Here is a 21,014-nt window from a genome sequence, read left to right as displayed (position 1 = left end):
TTGACATCTGTAATTTAATTTATTATTTTTGCACTGTTCTTTGGGAGTCTTTGTTTATCACAAGAGTAAAAGGGGTGTGTTTTAGCCCCACGTCTCTCAAAAGTTTGCAGAATAATTAACAGGAAACTGAGAATCGGGACAGACATTTTCATTATGGAAAAGAGTTAGGGCTGTCAATCAATCACAGTTAACTCACGCAAATAACTCAAAAATTAATCACGATTTTAAAAATTAATTGTGATTAATCACAGTTTTAATCACACTGTTAAACAATACAATTCAATTGACATTTATTAACTATTTGTGGATTTTTTTCTACATTTTCAAATATATTGATTTTAATTATAACACAGAATACCAAGTGTACAGTGCTCACTTTAAATTATTATTTTTGATAAGAAGAAGCAGGCAGCAGTATTTTCCGTAAATGTAAATCTTGTTTTTCTGAGCGATTGGCTGAACAAGAAGTAGGACTGAGTGGACTTGTAGGCTCTAAAGTTTTACATTGTTTTGTTTTTGAGTGCAGTTATGTAACAAAAAAAAAATCTACATTTGTAAATTACACTTTCACGATAAAGAGATTGCACTATGGTACTTGTATGAGGTGAATTGAAAAATACTGTTTCTTTTGTTTATCATTTTTACAGTGCAAATATTTGAAATCAAAAATAATAATATAAAGTGAACACTGTACACTTTGTAGTCTATGTTGTAATAGAAATCAATATATTTAGATGTGTAGAAAAACATCCAAAATATTTAATAAATGTCAATTGGTATTCTATTGTTTAACAGTACGATTCATCGCAATTAATTTTTTTAATCACGATTAATATTTTTGAATTAATCACGTGAGTTGACTGCGATTAACTGACAGCCCTAGGTATGTGAGCTGTGAATTGCACCACTAGATCACATACTGTAGACATACCCTTAGTTAGGGATTGATTGCTTTTGTTGATAGGTGGCTTATCTGATGACTACTGGATTTGTCCTCCTAGACTTTATTTTTTTTTTTTTTTTTTTTTTTTTTTTTTAATAGTCCCTGGCTGGATATGGTGTTTGGTTGCTTCAGTCAACTCAAATCTTAATATTTTGTACTCTTTTGTCTTATGACTGTTAGATGCTCACAATATGCCCTTCATAATGGATTAAATAAATAAAATACAATAAAAATGAGCAAACAGTCCCTCCATATACTCATCCAGAAAATAGCCTAGGTCCTCCACCACATAAAGGAACAGCAGATGAAGGAACTGTTCATTCTAAGGAAGAATCAACCAGTCCAGTACAATACACAGCTAAGCAGTTTAAAACAGCCAGCATAAGCCAAAACAGATTTTAAACCAAGGTAAAAACAATGTTTCTGTTTTTGTAGTTGGTAAAGTCTACAGACCAATACATCGACCACTTTGAGTACAAAGAAGGAAAGGTTTTGCTCTACTTTGGAGAGGTGAGTGAATCCTGTATGACTTTTCCAACTTCCATCAGGTGATGTTAAAAAGAAGAGAGTATGTTTAGAGGCATATCTTTTAAATCTGTATATTGTTGGTACTGCTGCTTAGCTCAATGTAGGGGGAGGGATAGCTCAGTGGTTTGAGCATTGGCCTGTTAAACCCAGGGTTGTGAGTTTAATCCTTAAGGGAGCCATTTAGGGATCTGGGGCAAAAATCAGTACTTGGTCCTGCTAGTGAAGGCAGGGGGCTGGACTTAATGACCTTTCAAGGTCCCTTCCGGTTCTATGAAATAGGTATCTCTCCATATATTATTAGTCCACCCAGACAGCAGTGCACCATCATGTATTAATTAGAGGACATACCCGTTCTTTATCCAAAAGTATCTTTAGGCCTTTGTAATACCCAGAAAGATTAATACTATGTTCTGGACCAGGACTTTGGAACAAAGTAGTCACAGAGCCCCTAATGAATCCATTCAAGCCAGAGCAATTGCTAGCATTTGTGAGGCCCCAGGGCCCGAATCCTGCAAAGCAATTATGCATGTGCATAACTTCAGGCATGAGAGTAATCCCATTACAGATGGTGTGTTTCCATGTGTGTAAAGTTAAATATGTGCTTTGCTGAATCAGGGCCCATGACAAGAGAGATGTACAGGGACGTCCTCAAATTATCTGCCTTCTGGGTATCTACAATGCCCCTGACATCCCTGTGGAATTACTTCACATGGTGACTTCTTCCTTCAGCCATTTGAGATGCTTCACTTCCTTAAGTGACACTCAAGCATAGATGCCACTCGCAGGTGATTTACACAGAAGGCAGCAAGAAAAGAAATAATGAAAGACAAGGGCCAAACTGGATGAGAAAAAAAATAGATATTAGTATTGCTATGGTTGACAAAGTGATTGTGTTTATGTGGGGATCATAAATAAATGTAACATATGTGGGATGGGATAGCTCAGTGGTTTGAGCATTGGCCTGCTAAACCCAGGCTTGTGAGCTCAATCCTCAAGGGGGCAACTTATGGACCTGGGGCAAAAATCAGTACTTAGTCCTGCTAATGAAGGTGGGGGGCTGGACTGAATTGACCCTTCAGGGTCCCTTCTAGCTCTATGAGATAGGTATATCTCCATTAAATGTAAATAAACTGTAACGGGTCAGCACCCGCCTCTTGTGCATGCCCCCTTTTCTCTGGCCAATAGTGCCTGCAAACACAGTTCTTTTCACGGGGAGGGGGCACCCACCTTTCGTGGATGGCCCCCTTTCTCTCGGTTAGGTGTGAGCCTGCTTTTGGTTTTTTGTTCTTTCAATGGGGTGGCATCCACCTCTCGCAAGCACCACCCCTCCCCCAGCCGGTGGTTCTCTCAACTGGTCTTCAGCAGCTTAGCCCTCAGGCCGAGCCGCACATGCTGTCCCCGCTTTTGGGATATACAGTCCTGAGTTCTTATCACAGCCCTGGTTTGGAACCATAGCTCACCCAGCTGGTGTCCATTTCAGCAGCCCTCCCTGAGCTTAGTCTGCTACCAGACCAGCAGGGCACATCTCGGTACCCTTGTTTGGTCTGGCCAGGTCTTGTGCTCAGTTCTCCGGGCTCAGCCTGCCCGCACTGACTTTTTGACAGCTCTGTTGCTGCTCAATCCAGCCAGCCAGGCATCCAGTCTTTGGCAGCCTTGCTGGGCTCAGTTCTGTCTGGTGAGCTGTCTGGAGTGAGCTATCCGCAGTCCAGCCACGCACCTGGTCCTCCCTCGTCAAGTGCCACACAGCCACTGAAGGCTCTGCTCTGCTGCTTGCCTTTTATCTGGCCCTTCTGGCCCCTTATTGGTGGCTCTCGCAGTCCCTCTGATTGGCCACTTTTCTGCAGCCACTCTAGGCTGCCTAGACTACTAGAGGACTTCTCGCCGCTCTATTCTGGGAAAGGCCTCCAGCAGGGGGCCTCCGGACCTAGTCCACCCTGCCACATGCCCTATGCAGTTACATAGTTAACAAAGGTCTAAAGCTGTCCCTTACTTCTATAAAAGAACCAGTGCATATTGGCACAGGGCACTTTGGGATGTTAGGGCCTGATTCAGGAAAGCCTTTAAGCCTCCATTCCTGTTCAGGATGATTTCAGTGGGACTTAAGCACATGCTTAAAATAAAGCAAGTGCTCTGATGATTAGGGATACTTTCCGGAGTGAGGATCTCAGAAAGAGAAGACCATCGCTGCTGTACACAGCCAATAAACCTGCTTATTCTTTAATAGCAAGTTTTTAGCATATTGATTCAAAGCGCCCAATAACCTGAGAAAGAACAACCTTATGCATTTGTGGCTGAAACAGCCAGTTAATTCATCCATGCTGTCAGAAAAAAAGTGTTCAGCAGGACCAACACTATAGGCACGAATAAATTGGGGAGTGGTTGGGGAGCATGAATTCTCTTTTTGTAATAAATGTTGTTTGTGTTTGCTTTTTTTCTGCAGCTCAGCAATGGATCCAAACCAGACTGTGTGTCATTCGGGGCTAAGCAAATCAATCCCATGGGTCTAGTACAGCCAGCAAATGCCATCATTTATGATTTTTACAACCCTGGTAAGCTGACCCGTAGTATAGAAAAAATGAACATGAAACTATTAAGAAAGTGAAAGATGCCAAGACTGAATTTTTTCCTTCTGTCCATTGAGAAGAAACCCTAGTATATTGGAATGCAATGTGTGAATCAATATTTTTCTTACAGTGCTTAATGCAAAGACTCCCTTCTGAATAATGACTGGTAACGTCACAGCGAGAGCACACTTTAACAGAGATCTTTTCAAGAAGTGATCTCCTGGTTTCCATTGATTGCAGGGGATTGAAAATACATATTTTATTTGTATGAGGTTTTTAAGTGAACTTTTCATGCTTGTGTAAAATTGATCTCCACAGATCACATAGAGCCATAGGCACCGACTGGAGCACCCACAGGGAAAAATTAGTGGGTGCTCTGCACCCACCAGCAACCAAGCTTCCCTCACCCCCCACCCCCCTTCCAACTCCCACTCCTCCACCTACCTCCCAGCGCTTCCCGCCGGGCCACCGCCAAACAACTGTTTGGCAGCATTAGCACTCTCCGGGTGGGGGAGAGGAGCGGGAACGTGGCACACTCAGGGGAGGAGGCGGGGAAGAGGTGGGGCCAGTGCGGGATTTAGGGAAGGAGTTGGAATAGGGGGAAGGAAGGGGCAGAGTTGGGGCGGGGACTTTGGGGAAGGGGTTGGAATGGGGGTGGGGAAGAGGCGGGAAGAGGCGGGGCCTCATGGAGGGGGAGGGGGAGCCAAGGGCAGGGGTGGTTGAGCACCCACGGCAAAGAGGGGAAGTCGGCGCCTATGCATAAAGCACCAGCAGCAGTAGACCAAGCTTCCCCAAATTTGTCCCTTGGATCAACTCTTAGGACAAAGGCCCAGATTCTCAAAGGTATTTAGGTTCCTAACTCGATACATTGAATGGGAGTTAGACATCTAAATACCTTTGAGGATCTGGGCCAAAGAGACTAGTTCAGTCTCTATGTTGATTCAAACCTTGGCCTCTGATAGTACTATTAGCACAGTGATCAACTAGTGCCATACATGGTGGTGGTATTTGTAGTGTGGATCGTTTATCGACTAGAAAATGTTTAATTGATGAATTTGCATCAGAACTTTTTTTTTCAAGAAACAGTCAATGTTTTACATAACTTTTTCTCCTTTAAGCTTTCCATTGTGGATCTGTCCACCACTGCACTTTGTTTATTAGACCATCTCTTTTCCTTTACAACATCCAACCCACAAACCAGCTAAGTACTCCAAATCCTAGGCTTCTTAGAAGTCCTTTATAGAAAGGAGACACTTCAACTGCAAAATATCATATGTCTTCCAGTAGAATCTGGAGTCCCCAGTCAGGATCAGAGCCTTGTTATGCTAGGCATTCTACAGACATAGTAAAAGTATTTCATTTACCTTTTTTGATTTCTAGAAATGGAATCAAGTTGCAAAATTAAGATCTAGCTACAGATTTCAAAGTTTTAGGGGGAAATGGGGTGTTTCAGTTTTTGGTATGGTCTATTCTAAAGGTAGGTGCCAGTTGCAAAATCCAGATCCAGAAACTTCAGCACTGTTTGAATCTGGAGCTTTGGTTGGGGTCATCTATAGCAGCTTTCTATACACTATAGAAAGATCTGGTGCATTTCTTATTCCCATGTAAATATCTGAGATTTCATTTTAGCTGCTAAAATAAAGGAGCCTGGGGGTGAGGAAGAAGAATATTGGGAATTGTAGCAATAGGCAGACAGAAACTAGGTTAAATTACACTTGCTTGACTCTATGACTGAAGACTGAGCCATTGGTATTTGGAGTGATCAGATTTATGAGCCAAACTACAACTGAAGTTCTGATTAAACCAGGATAAAGCTAAATAGTCAGTGTATGGTACTCGATGGGTGAGAAATAAAAGAGAGATTGTTCAAAGAAAGTCAGAGGCGGCTGTGCTCTCTGTGTAAACATCATTAAACCAGAGTGGAGATAGTGCCTCTCAAGTTATGTCTACACTGCAACTGCAAATGAAGTTGTGACTGGAGCATGGTAGGCATACCAACACTAGCTTTAATCTAGCTAGCATGAGTAACAATAGTAGTGAAGATATAGTGGCATGGTTCTAGCAACCTCAATACATTCCCAGAGTCCCCAGCGGGCTTTTACTCAGGGGGTGAGCCTGTTTTACCACATCACTGCTATTGTAACCTGTGTTAGCTAGATTACAGGTAGCACAGGTTTCCCTCCCCGTGCTACAGTCACACCTTCATTTGTGGTGTAGACAGGGCCGGCTCTACCATTTTTGCCGCCCCAAGGAAAAAAAAATAAGCCACTCAGACTGCCGCCCGAACTGCTGAAGCAAAAAAAAAAAAAAAAAAAAAAAAAAAAAGCCGCTTGGACTGTGGCGCCCCAAGAATGGACAGAATGCCGCCCCTTAGCATGTGTCGCCCCAGGCATGTGCTTCCTCTGCTGGTGCCTGGAGCTGGCCCTGGGTGTAGACATACTCTGAGAGGCAATGGCCTCCTCAGACCCATATAATATAGGGAGCAAAGTTGTTGCTATCGTCTCTAAATGCTATGGCAGTGAACTGTACTTGCAAAAGAAAGATACCCTGATGTGAGGTTGCTCAAAGTCCCACTCCTTGTGGGACTTAAAAGCAGCAAGGTTATTAAGTTCTCTTTCTCTTCTCTCTTCAGACTGCCCCTGCTAGCAGATGAGGATAGCAGAGAACAGGCAAACTCCAGAGCTCTAAAGTGCAAGCAACCACTTGGGGCCCAGTCTAAACCCCCATCCTGGGATGTTTAGATTCCGATCTTCCCCACCTGCCATAATTCTGAGCAGAATGAAAACATTGGGCTAGACCGATTTACACTATCTGGCCCAGAGATAGAAAGATGGCTCATAGGACAAAGGTCCTTAATAGACATTATTTAAAACTTGTAAATTAGTGTTGACTGTGTCCCTTTTTAAACAGATGTTTTATGTGATGAAACGGGTTTAAAATTAAACACATTGTTCAGTTGGAATCCAAACCATGAGTTTCCATCAATATTATAGGGTTAAGGGACGGCAGTTGCTCATGCAGGTTGCACAGAAGAACCCTCAGTGCACTGGGGATGTTCAGTTGCAAAGGTGAACTCTGTAACTCTGGCCCATCGCCACCTTTTCCAGTTTAGGCTGCTTGAGAATTAAATTATTTTGTTTCCTTTCTTTAGGGAGAAAATGCAGTATATTTTACAGTGCACCCAGACAGAGTGCCATGTTATCAAAGCTGTGCCATGCAGAGGTTTGCCAGTGTGCTGAAGGTAAGGTATTGATAAATGTGATTGAATCAGTTCCAAATGAATTCATTCCTTCATAGCAGCCAGCTGTTCATTTTAAGGCCAGAAGGGACAATTATGATCATCTTGTCTGACCTGCAAAACACAGGCCATAGAACCTTACCCAGTAGTATCTGCACCAAGACCGTAACTTCTGTTTGAAAGTTAGTCAGTCTTGATTTAAAGTTTCAATATGATAAAAAAATTCATCACATCCCTAGGTACATTGTTCCAATGGTTAGTTATCTGCAGTGTTAAAAATTTGTACCTTATTTCAAGTCTGAATTTGTCTAGTTTCAGCTTCCAATCATTTGTTTCTCTTAGGATAGAGTGCGACTGTTGAATATATTTAAATTGTTCAATCTAGGTCCCTGTCCACGAAGAAGAATGACTTTCAATAAAGCCATGGCAGAGGATACACGGGAAAGCTTTGCATGCTACCACCCTGTTGTAGACTATGGTAAGACATGAAAGTTGTTTTCAATGTCTTTTAAACTTGGTGTTTCTCTATGTGAACCTTCTGCCAGGTGAAGCCAGCAGCAGCCAGGGCCGGGTTCAATATCTAGTGGTTCCTTTCCATCGATACAACACAGAACCGGCTTGAGCTCCCACCCAGGAACCTGGGGAAATTACACACCACCCCTGGGTGCCTCTGAGAGGCAATACTTCCCCACTCGCAAGCACAGAGGCTGAGTGTAGAAAAGAAACATTTAATAAAAGGAGGGAAGTGACTCAGTGTTAATTTGGGAAAACACCGCAAACAGGGTTCATAAACATAAACCATGAGCAAATGACCCACCCCCAAGTAAGTTGGATAGTGGCCTTTTCCCCTCAGGTTCTTAAGTCCAGCAACCCAAAAAGCAGAGTAGGTGTGTTCATGTTTGCTCCAGAAGTCTCTCCCCTTCCCAGCTAGCTGTCAGGGGAGAATTCATTCAGTTCATTTTGACCCTGACATCTCTAGTGGTAAATTCTCTCTATAATGAACCTCCCCTAAACTGAGCAGAGTTTCTGGCTTGGAGTCTGTCTGGGATGGGGAGACGAGTGGGTATTAGGGCAGTCATTCTGGACAGGGGAAAGAAAAAGAGAGGTTTCCAAGGAATTCATCTGGGCTGGGGAGAAGGGCAGTGAGTGGGTGATGAGAAGTCTGGCTGGGCGGGGTTTGGGGGACAAGAAAGAATGCATACCAGTATGTTACTCTGATTCAGAGAAGACTGGTGGCATTGGAGCCTTGACCTCATGGTCCCTGGTGTTAGGTAATAATATTAAGGCCTATTTCTTATATAGCAGTTTTCATCAGTAGATCTCAAATAGCTTCACACTCCATAATGTATTTTCCTCAAAACACCCCAGCAAGGTAGGGAAGTGCTGTACAGATAGGCACAGAGAGGCTGCATGACTTGCCCAAGGCCATCCAAGACATCCACGAGTAGGGAATTGAACCTCAGTCTCCCATAGCCTAAGCTAATGCCTCAGCCACCAAACTATCCTTCTTTTCTGGTAGGAAAGGGGATAGCAAAGAGTAGGCGACTCCTTCTAGCGTTTCCTTCCTTCCCAAACCTGCTGACAGGGCCGGTGAGCAAGCTGGTGCTTGGGGCGGCAGATTGTTGGAGGCAGCACTCTGCCCAATCCTAGGGCGGCACGGCCGCTTTTTTGTTTTTTGTTTTGTTTTTGTTCCGCTCCGGCCGCGCAGAAAACTAGAGCGCCCTGCAGGGCAGTCCTCTTCCTTCCCTCCCCGCTGACCAGAGCGGAGCCCTCGCGGCAGGCGGCAGGAGGCGGCACAGCGGGAGGGGCCGCATGGCAGCGCCCCTGCTGTAGCTCTGGCCGCCCCCTTCTCTCTCTCTCCCGCCCGCTCCCTCCCCCCCAGCCGGTCCCCCTGCACCCGCGCTCCGGCCGCGCCGCAGGTTTTTTTTTGCTTTGCCGCCCTGTTTTTTTTTTTTTGCTTGGGGCGGCCAAAAAGCCAGAGCCGGCTCTGCCTGCTGAGCCAGCTAAATACCTCTTCATATGTAAGTTTGTCTCTCTGGCACCTCTCTAGGATATACAGGGTGCGGGAGATACTGGAGGAAGAATCTGGCTCAGCAGCTTTAGTGACGTGCACATGAATGCAGTGGTAGGACAAAGACAGGCCTTTCTTGGTGCAGCAGTCCAGGAAACCTACTGCTATAGTCTGGTCTATCTCCAAGTGGGAGGATAATGTCACATTTGGCAGAGGGGGTTCAACCCCACAAACTCCTGATCAGTGTCTGCTTTGTCAAGTACATACCTTACCAGTTGTCTTTCAGATTTCCAGTTCTCTTGTGTATCACTTGGTAGCACATCTGCCTCCGTGCTGGAAACCACTTAAAGTGTATTTGATTTTCCTTTCTGTATGCTTTTTAATATTTGCATTCATCCTCACACAAATACTATCCTGTTGCAGCATACCATGTAGAGATCCTGGGGATGACCCAAAGGAATGCTTTTGATTACTATGAGACCAAAATCCAAAGAATCCTAAAAGTCGGTAAGTATAAACTTTGCATTCATTTATGGCAAAATCTGGCCTTCTCCAAGGAAAGTAATTTTTTCTACCAAACTGGTGGCATTCTAAGGACAATAATACTCATTCAATAGTTCCATTTTCTATGTTTTAACAGAAATGACCAGGCCATTGTACTAGAGAGCCAATGAAAAATCTGTTTGTTTTAAAGGCAGGATTGAGATAGATATTTGCTAGTAATTAGGTACAACCATACTAGCAATGGGTGAACATCAACAGGTTTCAAGTTGGAATTCAGTTTAGAATAATCACCCAAAATCGGAATAGTTATACAGGCCATCCAAACCTCTCTGAGTCTGTAAAGTAAGGCTGGGATCTTATGAAAGCAGGACTGGACTTCCACTCCTGTCCCAGCTAGGAATACCCAGAGACCTGCCTTTCTCATGCTGTTTCAGCACATTGTCAGTTCCAATCCCAGTGGGAGATAAATGTGGTGAAAATAGATCTAAACATTTCAGAGCCTCCAAAAGTTTTGGTTCAAATGAACCAGCGAATCTTTCCAGAAGACTGGAGGAATAAAATGCTGTCCACTAGGAGCAGTACATATTCCCTTTCAGGGAGAGAAGACCAGTGGAGAGTTTTATGATTAGATATTTTCACACATATGTCTTCCATACCAGTTTGTGTCGCTGAAGGGAAGACACTGGTCTTTTCTTTTCATGGTGGACAGGGTTTGTTACTTACTGGATTTTACCAGCCAAGAAGAAGATGGATTAGTTTTACAGATAGCGGCTCAAATATTTCTCAAAGTTTCTAGACCCTCGTTTAGTGTGATAGAGTTGAACTATATTCAGTTAGCGCGTGGTTAGAGCTATCTGGTCCAGGTTAGGATTTCCTGTCTTTTAAAATCTTCTCTCAGATTCAGTTGATCATTCCCACGTGATAGTATGAGAACTCACCACAGTGTTTGCTGCTCAGAGCCAATGGATGGATTATGAAGTCCAATTAGCTGGTAAACTAGAGAGAGCAGCCCTTCAAGCCTGGATTTTGTACCTGTGATGACAGAAGAGAAGAAGATTGTCTTTGCTTCCATTGCTGCAGTGGCGCAGTCCTGCAGAAGACTTTGTGCTGATGGTGGGTGGGTTCAAAGTAGGTGTTGTGCCACCACCATTCTAGTATCCATATCCCAGGGGAAGTTCAGCTGCTGTGGACATCAGTTGGTTGTAGTATCTTGTCAACCTCTTGGTCTTGTAGCTGGGAGGTTTGCCTTCCCAGAGCAAACTGAAAAACTTTAAAGTTCCGAAAGCTTCCATGGTCACTCCCGCCTTGTCGGTTCATTCCCCCGATGGGATGGAATGAAGGCATTGGTCTTTGCCTGAATGAGCGGTCGTCACACCTGGATGAGCAGAACTTTTGTTATGTGCCCAGTGGTCCAGTTTTTGGCTGATGATCTGGCCCTGGGTGTGTGGGTCCAGAGATAGCTTATGTGAACTCAGTGGTTTCCGAGTGCAGGAGGTAGGATAATGCAGTCCTTGGCATTGTCTATATGGGGGGTGAGGATGCTAGGAACAGTGACTCTGGAGGAGTCCAGCAACATGCTGGACGGATCTATTAATTCTAGGAAATCTGCAGGGTCTTAGCCAGGAAATCCATAGACTGCAAGGTTCTCTTTGCTCTTATTCTCCCAGCCTATTATGGTGATTTCTCAGATAGTTACAATCCCGCCATGGATTTGAACACTTATCAGACTACAGCATGAGCCATACAGTTATCTACAAGCCATAAGAATTTTAAAAACTGATGGCAATTTGACTACAATGGGCCTGCGGCAAAATGACATAATTGCTCAAGTAAGCAAGCCTAATCCATCTTTCTTTTCCTTTGCATTCCTAGCTGTAAGGGAAATTGAGTCCACTATGTGGCATACATGCCCTACAAGTCTTGCACTACACAACAAATCTGCAGCACTTGCTGTATTACTCAAGGGAGCAATGCACATGTAGGACAGCATATATTACTATATGGCTTTTTTCTTTGGATTTGAAATAGTGTACATAAAATTGATGTAAGTTTAAACTAGTGAATAAATAAAATTCTCTTAGAGTTGGGCTTCAAGGGTTAATATTTTTTTCCAAGTCACACTGAAATCTTATTTGCTTTGAAATATTCAACTTTAGGATTAGGTTTTATATCCAGAACTTTTCACACTCAGGATATCCCATAATACTTTATAGTGCAGAGACTGTGTAAGAAGCCAGGAGCCACTATGAACAGAGCAATATCTTGTAAACAGCTTGGGATGCCTTTTAATTGTTGCTGTTAAGATTTGTATATGTGCCATAGTTATGCCTGCTATTTTGCATTGTATTCAGAAGGAGAATTTGGCCAGCACAGTAGTGCTCTCTGCTCTTTTCAAAACATGTCATGAGATCTTAAAATTCCATCTGGAATGTTGCTAGAAGCAGGCAGAAGTGACCTTACTTTTATGTCCTACCCAAGTAGTAATACAGTGCAGCACCACTACCCGTACTGCACTGCTGTGTTAGTATTTTTGTGTTCTGTCATTCTAGTCACTGTGGTATCTGAGCACCTTCTCTCTCCCCCTGGAGGTAGGTTCTCAACCCCGGCAATGAGCTCAAGCCCAAGTCCTGAAGTAATATTGAAATCCATGACTTTCTGGCCCAGAACTAGAATAGGATCATCTGACCTATTTTAACACAGAGATTAGTCTCTGTTTGCCAGAAGCTGGGAATAATCACTTGATGATTACCTGTTCTGTTCATTCCCTCTGGGGGCACCTGGCATTGTCCATTGTCGGAAGACAGGATACTGGGCTAGATGGACCTTTGGTCTGACCCAGTATGGCCGTTCTTATGTTCTTATTATGATCCCTGTTATGGCTGGGAAGTGAATGTTCTATGCAGTAGTTTCTGAGGGAATAGCATATAGTGGTTTTCAACCTTTTTTCATTTACGGACCCCTACAAAATTTCTAATGGAGGTGCGGACCCCTTTGGAAATCTTAGACACAGTCTGCAGGTCCCCATGGGTCCACAAACCACAGGGTTGAAAACTACTGTTCTGTGTTACCAATAACCTTTCACAAATCCCTTAGACATAGACTGCGGGCCTCACATGAACCACAGGTTGAAAACCACGAGCATATTAGGATGCATCATTGTAGGGCAGGTCAGCAGCACTGGAGATGTAGATTTTCTGATTCTGCCTGTTACACTAAGCACTGAAACACGACCAATGTTGAGGTGAAGATTATGAAACATCAACTTCCCTGGGCTGCTCATTGTGTGGGGATGGCTGATACTAGTATTCCGAAGCAAGTCCTTTTTTCTCAACTTAATCATGGTTTGAGGACTTGCAGGGGACTGAGGAAATGCTACAAGAACACCCTGAAAGTATCTTAAGAAGGGAGGCATTGACCCCACGAATTGGGAAGAGCTGGCTGGCAATAGACTGCAGTGGTATCACATCACACATCAAGCCACAGCCCGTTTTGAAGAGAATCACCTTGCTCAAGAGACTGAGAAGGAAGGAGCATGTACAGCATCCTGGCCAGCAGTTGTGCTCTCTCCAGGCAGATACCAGTCACATATGTGGGAGAACCTGTAGAGCATGGATTGGACTCCTGAACCATCTTAAGTCTCATCAATGACTTTTCCCCCTGGCAGATGACATCCTCATATCGAGGGATAGCCGATGACAACGATTAGGTTTGCGTGCTTTGAAGAAAGAGTGTGAGCGTAAACTATTTTAAATAAATTACTGCTTTTGTTTTTCAAAGAGACAAAGTGGGTGAGATAATATATTTTATTGGACCAATTCCTGTTGGTGAAAGAGACAAACATTTGAGCTTCACAGAGCTCTTCTTCAGATCTGGGAAAGGTACTCAGGCCTGGTCTATACTAGAGAATTTGGTTGGTTTAACTATGTCAGTCAGGGGTGTGGAAAAGCCACACCACTGAGTGAGGTAGTTAAGCTGATCTAGGTCCCTGTGTAGACGGCGCTAGGTAGACGTAAGATTTCTTCCATCGACCTAGCTACCATCTCTTAGGGATCTGGATTACCTATGCCAACAAAAATCCCTCCCATTGGCATAGGTAGGGTTTACACTGAAGCGCTGCAGTGGCACAGCGTTTTAAGTGTAGACAAGCCCTCAGAGTGTCACAGCTAAATACAAGGTGAAACAGATTGTTAAGCACAGGGAGTTAACACATGTTGCAAGAAACCCTTCAAAATGAAGTGGACAGTGAACACCTCTGCAGTCATAGGACAAAGGTGAGTTAGTGGATTGTAATGAAACATAAAACCAGTGTCTTTGTTTTTTAAAAGCTTTTCTTCCTAAATCTCTTCATCTTTATACAATTTAAACAAAACTTCAGATGGGTTTAAAAAGCTACATATCAAAGCAACAAGAGACTTGTAGTATCCTTATTAATGTTTGTTATCGACCTAGGTCGGAGTAGCCAACTTGTGGCCCTCTGTGCTCTAAACTGTGGCCCTTAAAGGTGACTGTGTTAAGAAGAAAATTTGTGGTTGGTTATGAATGGAAAATGGATCCCTGAGCCAGACTCTGGGAGTGTTTGAACCAGGCCCGCCAATTTCTCCCCCGCAGCTGCTTCCCACTGCTTTCCTCACAGACATAGGCACAGCTTGGAATGAAGCCAGCTGTGCACTGTGAAGCTGCAGTCCTTTCTCCCATTCACCAGCATCAGAGGGCTGGGAGGAGAGAGTAGCTCTGGGTTTTCCATTGCCTGCTTCCCGGCTGGGCTGTAGGACTCCAGTAAGAGCAGTGTAGGTGCTCAAATGGCAGTGCCAGAGCCTAGGGGAGCACCCAGCAAAGGAGGACTCCCTTTCCCCACAAACCTGGCCAGGAGAGGGGGAATAAAAGAGAAGAAGCTGAGACACAACACCCAGTTCCACAGTTCTCAGGCCCAGCCCTTGTGCAGGTTAAAGGAACTGTTCTAACTTGTGTCAGGTAACACTTCTCCCCTAGGGACCACACGTCACCTGAGGATAGTAGAGCAGAGTGCACTGCAGCCACTCGCCATCCCCACTGCACTCCGGTTGTGGTGAGAGAGGCATGGGGACTATCCCTGCCTGATCTGTGCCTGCTGGGGAGTTCCTTATTCCAGGGGATTCCCCAGCAAGGGGACTTGAAAATGTCCAGAAGGAGCAGAATTTTGGAATCATATTTCAGCCATAAGGATGACCTGAGGGTATGTCTACACAGCAAAGAAAAACCTGTGACTGGCCCATGCCAGCTGACACAGGTCACAGGGCTCGGTAGGGTTGCCAACATTGTAATATTTAACAATGTTTATGTTTAATGTTTAAATATTTAACTTCAGCACCAGTGCTGGAACCTCCCCTGCCCTGTCTCTTCTCCTGAGGCCCCACCCCTGCCCTGCCTCTTTCCCCCTCCCCTCATCACTCACTGCTTTTCCCTCTGGCCCCCCACTCCGCTCTGCCTGGGTTGGGAGGGACTCACCTGCAGAACTGGGCCTGGGAGCTGCAGCCACCCAACGCAGGTAGGAGGTGGCCCCGGCTGAGTAGGGGTTGGTGGTGGTGATGGCCTGACATCTTCCCGCCTCCCTCACTCACAGTAACTGGACTTGACTGGACACGGTCAGGTCCCCTTTTTGACCAGACTTTCCAGTTGAAAACTGGTCACCTAGCCACCCTAACCTGTGGGGCTGTTTCATTGCTGTGTAGGCTTCAACCTGGGGCTGAAGCCCAAGCACTAGGACCTTCCCACCCCACAGGGCCCTAGAGTCCTGGGTGCAGCCCGAGCCTGGAAGTCCACACAGCAATGAAACAGCCCTGCAGCTCAAGTCGGCTGGCATGGGCCAGCTGTGGGTTTTTCTTTGCTGTGTAGACATTCCCTGAGTGGCCTCACAGATCTAGGTATTTGTAGGCGACTGGACTAGATGACCTGTCGAGGTCCCTTCCAGTCCCACATTTCTATGATTCTATGGCCCCCATCAGCATAATATCTGAGCACCTAAAAGGAAGCATAGTCCCTGCCCAAAGAACGTACAGTCTAAATATTGACATGTTCCCATGGTTTATTTGCTCCCAGTAATGTATGGAACTATTTGCTTTGTCCTTTTTATGAAGAAGAGGTGGTTGCTTCTTTTATCTGGAAAGGAAAGATTTACAGTCTAGTACAGTTCTGTCTGTGAGAAGCTCCTGAATGGCAGGAAGCATTCTCTAGTAGTTAGAACAAAGGTCTGGGAATCCTGGACTCCATTCCCAGCATTTTCCTTTGACTTTCCATGTGTTGTTGAGTAAATTATTCACCTTCTATGCACCTCAGTTTGCCCATCTGTAAAATAGGCATAGCAGTCATGAACTGCCTCTCTGGGGTGTGTGCGAATGAATTGATGCTTCAAAATCACTTTGTGATACTTCAGGAAGCAAGATGTTACCCGTCAAGGTGTGATTATAGCCCTTGCTTTGCCTGGTAGCAAATACAGTAGTTAGTAAAGCAAAACCATTTCTGAGTGGCCCATGATGCCAGCCTCCGTCATCCACTGGTTACATTTTCAAACAAGCACCTTTGCGCTTTTCGCCAGTGCTGCCCCTCATTCTTGAGAGGAGCTTCCAGTGAACATCTGCAAAGCTATCTCATTCTCCTTAAAATTCCTCTTTGCTGTGATGCCTGCAATAAACTTGACAATGACAATAACTGTGCAAAGACCACTGCCTATCACGCTGACCAATATTGTCTCGTTTCCTTTGACTTCTTTGTTCAGCTGTGTGCATCTATCTTGTCTTATACTAAGGGATGGAAGTTGTAAATTCCAGCTTCAGCAGACATACCTGCACTAGCACTAATCGAGCTAATGTGCTAAATATTGACATGTAGCTGTGGCAACACAAGAAGGGCTTGCTGCCCTGAGCATGTACGTATGGTCTTAGGTGGGATTGTACTTGGGGTGGTAGCCCCTTCCACTGTTCATACCACTGCAGCTACACTTTGCATTTTTAGTGCACCCGCTTGGTTAGAGCTAGCATGTGTCTGTGAGCTGGAGTTTACACCTATTAGCTCCAGTGTAAACACACCTTAAGAGAAATTCCAGCTGAAATTTTTCAGCTAGCTCCATTGGGAAACTAGGTTTTGGAACAAAGCACTGCATCTGTTGATCTATAGGCAGCGCCGTATTGTTGCCTAAGCCGACAAGGCCTAGGCCTAGGGCGGCAAATTTGCAGGGGTGGAAGCTCCCCTCCACGCCCCACCCCCCTGCTCCAGCTCACCTCCGTCTCCTCGACAAGCATGCCACCGCATCCTGTTTCTCTCCCCTCCCCGTGCTTGCGCCGCAAAACAGCTGTTTCGTGGGGCAGGGAGGGAGGGGGGAGGAGGGAGACCGCTGCACGCTGGGGGAAGAGGCGGGGCCGGGGGCGGGGATTTGGAGAAGGGCTCCAATAGGGGAAGGGAGGGGGCAGAGTTGGGGCGGGGACTTTGGGGGGGATTGGAATGGGGGCGGGGAAAGGGCGGAGTCAGGACGGCAATTATTTCCCGGCCTCGGGGTGGCAAAATTATTAATCCGCCACTGTCTATGGGATCCTAGATTTCCTGGTTTTCCAGTAGAACAGAGATCTGTAGAAATTGATAGGTTTAAGTATTCTAATGGAGTCTACTGCAATCGAGACTAAGTAATTTAGCGAGCGCTAGGCAGACAAAGACAATATTACTGTTGGAAACTTAAGCTTTATTTCCTAATTGTTTTGGGGGGTGCGGGTGGATAAGTGCTCAGGGTTGAGGAGCCAATAACACAGCTTATTGCATTTCATTATTAGATTTCCACATAAAATCCCTCACCGTGTATGTGCAGTGGTGACAAATGGAATGCAATGGTGACAGATATCCTATGTGCCTGAGGATAAAGTGAGCACTGTCAAATATTTATTAGTAGCAATCAACCCTGGTAGTATTCAGTGCTTTGGAAGTTAGTTAATAAAATGCTAGGACAAAAAATCTGTTTCAGATTTGAAGAGTATGTGATAAGGGATAGACCTGGGGTTCCCAAACTTTTTGCTGGCACAACCTCATTTTAATGAATTCTTTCTGTCCAGAATACTAGACTGCCTGGAGGACACCATTTTGAAGAGCAAATGGCATCCTCCACACAGAGTGACTTCACACGTACCTTGTGTTAGAGATCATGCCACACAGAGGATGCTGTACGTGGGAGGTCATACTGTGTGGCACAAAATGGTGGCCTACGCACAATAGGGATAGCGGCACTCCCAGCTGCTGATGGTGCGACTGCAGTTGGGGTCCTGACCCATAATTTGGGAACTGCTGGGCTAGACCCTCCAGTGCCCTGCACTCTGTGTGTCATTTACACCAGTGTCAAGTGCAGGGCCGGCTCCAGCGTTTTCGCCGCCCCAAGCGGCGCAAAAAACAAACAAAAAAAAGCTGCGATTGGCACTCCACCGCCGCCGCTTCATTCTTCGGCGGCAATTCGGCGGCAGGTCCTTCCCTCCGAGAGGGACTGAGGGACTTGCCGCCGAAGAGCCGGATGTGCCGCCCCTTTCCGTTGGCCGCCCGAAGCACCTGCTTGCTGCACTGGTGTCTTGAGCCGGCCCTGGTCAAGTGGCTTTAAAAAGCTACTAAAAGCAAATGGAAATGATGTACACTTGCTTGGCAATGGTGTACATGACTCCACAGGGTGCAGGACACTGGACAATCTGTCCCTAAAAGTTTATTTTACTGTTGAAAAAACATAGTTCTTACTGTGACCACTACAGACTTTCTTTTTACTAGTATCAGTCAGAAGCCGTTTATGGCGCTTTCTTTGTTTCCACAATAGCTGGTGATGAAACCATCCAGATAGGTGATCTCCGGCAGTTCTTAAAGCGTTCATCTTGCGAATTAAAGGTGGAGGCTGGCAAACAATACCTTCTGATGGGGAAAGATGGGCAAACTATTGACTGCAACAACAAGTAAGTAAAGTGCCTCCTTTATAAGCAATAACGACTGATGTTGCAAGGTCCATCAACAGATACTGAACTGTGAAGTGACCTGTGAGTCAGATGTGCCAAGATCTATTATCTTCCAGGGAAGTCTGCAACTGAGGACTTTTTTTATTAGAATGCTCTTTTTATAAAGGATTGGGCCAAATTTTGAGGCCCTTATTCAGGCACTGATTCTGCTGCCCTCGTCCATCTGCAAAATATGCAACGACACAGGTAAAATGGTCATTGCACTGTAACATGCAGCTGCTTGACCCAAGCAGGTAACTGCCCAGTTACCTATTCTGCATGCACAGCTGCATGTTTGCATGCACAATTACGTGCCTAGAGCCAGGCATGCATACTCTGGAGGCTCAAGGTAGGCTGCTATTTTTGAAAATCTGGTCCTGAGGCTATGGTATCATAACTGTAGGAAATGGGGAATGGGAAACTCCAGTTCAGTATCTTGAGAACCCCTTGAACTATGTTTGTGTTTGGAGAACAAATTTGAATACGTTGTTCTTTTGGCAAAGTGGGGTTAAAAAAAGAAACAAAAATGCCCATTCTAATGGGAAGCCTGTGCTGCGTATATGGGGACAGAACAACTCTCAAAATCAAGGCTGCTTCCACTGCATGAAGTAGGGGTTTGCCTCAGGAAGGACCGAGTAAAATCTGTGGGCCCAGTTCCGGGACAACTTGTAGCCTGATCCAAAGCCAATTGAAGTCAATGGACAAGCTTCCATTGTCTTCAGTAGGCCTCGGATAGGGCCCCAAAGCATTTCTCATCATGTTAGAGGCTATTCCCTATGGTGCTTTCTCCATTCCAGTTTTAAATGGCTGAAGGCAAAGCACTATAGCTTTCACTATCTTTCTGGTCGTCTACCACCTAATAGCTCTCACTGTATGTCTCTTGAGATTCTGCCTATATGTCTTTACTCCAATTTTATCCCATTACTCCTCTGTGTACCCCCTTGCACCACCTTAGCAAGTCCTCTTGCTGAGCTGGGGAGTTTCACCAATTCTGGTTTGTATGATTTTTTTTCATTTCCCGTCACAAAATTTTGAACTCCCAAAACTCAAAGTGAAATTTAACCCAGTCTACCACATTTACCTTGGTTTAAACCCCAAACCATAAATCATCCCGGGACTGCCCTAATCCAAAGCTTGTTCAAACTTGAGTGAACCTGTTGGGGAGCCCAGATTAGGTTTCATGTTTGCTGCAAAACCTGAAACCAGGCAATGTTCATCTGGCCTAGGGCCAGATTCACGGCTGGTGCAACACCACTGACCTTACAGTTATTAGCCCAAGGATGAATCAGACCCCACAGGGTTTATACTCTTCACATACTTTAGGCAAAGCTGTCTTTCAGCATTAACTAACACCTCCTTTGTTATTGTAATTGTTACATAGGATGCAGTACTTCCTCGATTCACAAACTTGGATAGAGGAGATTCCAGATGGTAACACATGCAAAGCCACCACTCGCCGAAAACCTTGTGTTGACCTCCATGATTTTATGAATGAGTATGAGATAAACAAATGCAACATTTGAATCTTGGTGTCACACAACGTACCCTCTACCTGTTAGTGCTACTCTTTCCCTGGGCTGGGTATGGCCCATAAAGCATTAAAGGTCTAGGAACATATAACAGAGCTTGTTTTGTTACTGTGTGTGTTTCTATGAATAACTGCCTGCTCCCTGGATGGGATTTATTACTGTGTGGGGACAGCGTGGCAAAAATGTCAGTTAAATTATAATTTCAAATGCACAAGCCTTTCCTTGAAACAAAGACTACGGCCTGGTCAACACTAGAAGATTAAGTCAGCATAACTACATTGCTGGGGACCTAAGTCGCTTTGGAGACAAAACCTAAAAAATGGCCAAGAAAAGGATACCTTCCTTAAAGGATATGTCCCCCAGTCAGAGACAGAGAAAACTGTTCCCAGACAATAGGTGCAATTGCCATTAATTGCTATATTTGTTGTCTGACTCTAGCTTGTATGGCAATAGTTAGATGTGTGACAGCTGCACCATTGTAGTGTAGACACGACCTACATGGGAAGGAGGGTGAATAGGCCGGAATACCTACATCTCTCAGGGGTGTGGGTTTTTCACACCCTTGAGAGATGTAGCTATACCAATGTAAATTCCGAGTGTAAACCAGGCTTTAGACACTGAGGAAATAGGGCCCTTAGAAATATATAAAATGGATGATTGCACCAGAATGCCCAGAGAGGCAGATATCTGTGACAGACAGTTAGGGGAGTAGA

General features: G+C 44.9%; 1 protein-coding gene across 1 annotated transcript in view; it reads left to right on the top strand.

The window, feature by feature from the left end:
• LOC128829845 (complement C4-like) overlaps nt 1–20,396 on the top strand; it is a 93,196-nt gene extending 72,800 nt beyond the window's left edge. The window contains exons 35-41 of the mRNA XM_054015234.1: nt 1,379–1,453; nt 3,912–4,020; nt 7,187–7,276; nt 7,659–7,751; nt 9,708–9,791; nt 18,601–18,733; nt 20,154–20,396. Coding sequence (XP_053871209.1) covers nt 1,379–1,453; nt 3,912–4,020; nt 7,187–7,276; nt 7,659–7,751; nt 9,708–9,791; nt 18,601–18,733; nt 20,154–20,295 — 726 coding nt within the window. The 3' untranslated portion in view covers nt 20,296–20,396. The remainder of the gene's footprint in view (nt 1–1,378; nt 1,454–3,911; nt 4,021–7,186; nt 7,277–7,658; nt 7,752–9,707; nt 9,792–18,600; nt 18,734–20,153) is intronic.
• Nucleotides 20,397–21,014: the final 618 nt, after the last annotated feature.

Source organism: Malaclemys terrapin, chromosome 1 (assembly GCF_027887155.1).
Source record: "Malaclemys terrapin pileata isolate rMalTer1 chromosome 1, rMalTer1.hap1, whole genome shotgun sequence".
NCBI lineage: Eukaryota > Metazoa > Chordata > Testudines > Emydidae > Malaclemys > Malaclemys terrapin.
This window is presented reverse-complemented; position numbering and strand designations above follow the sequence as displayed.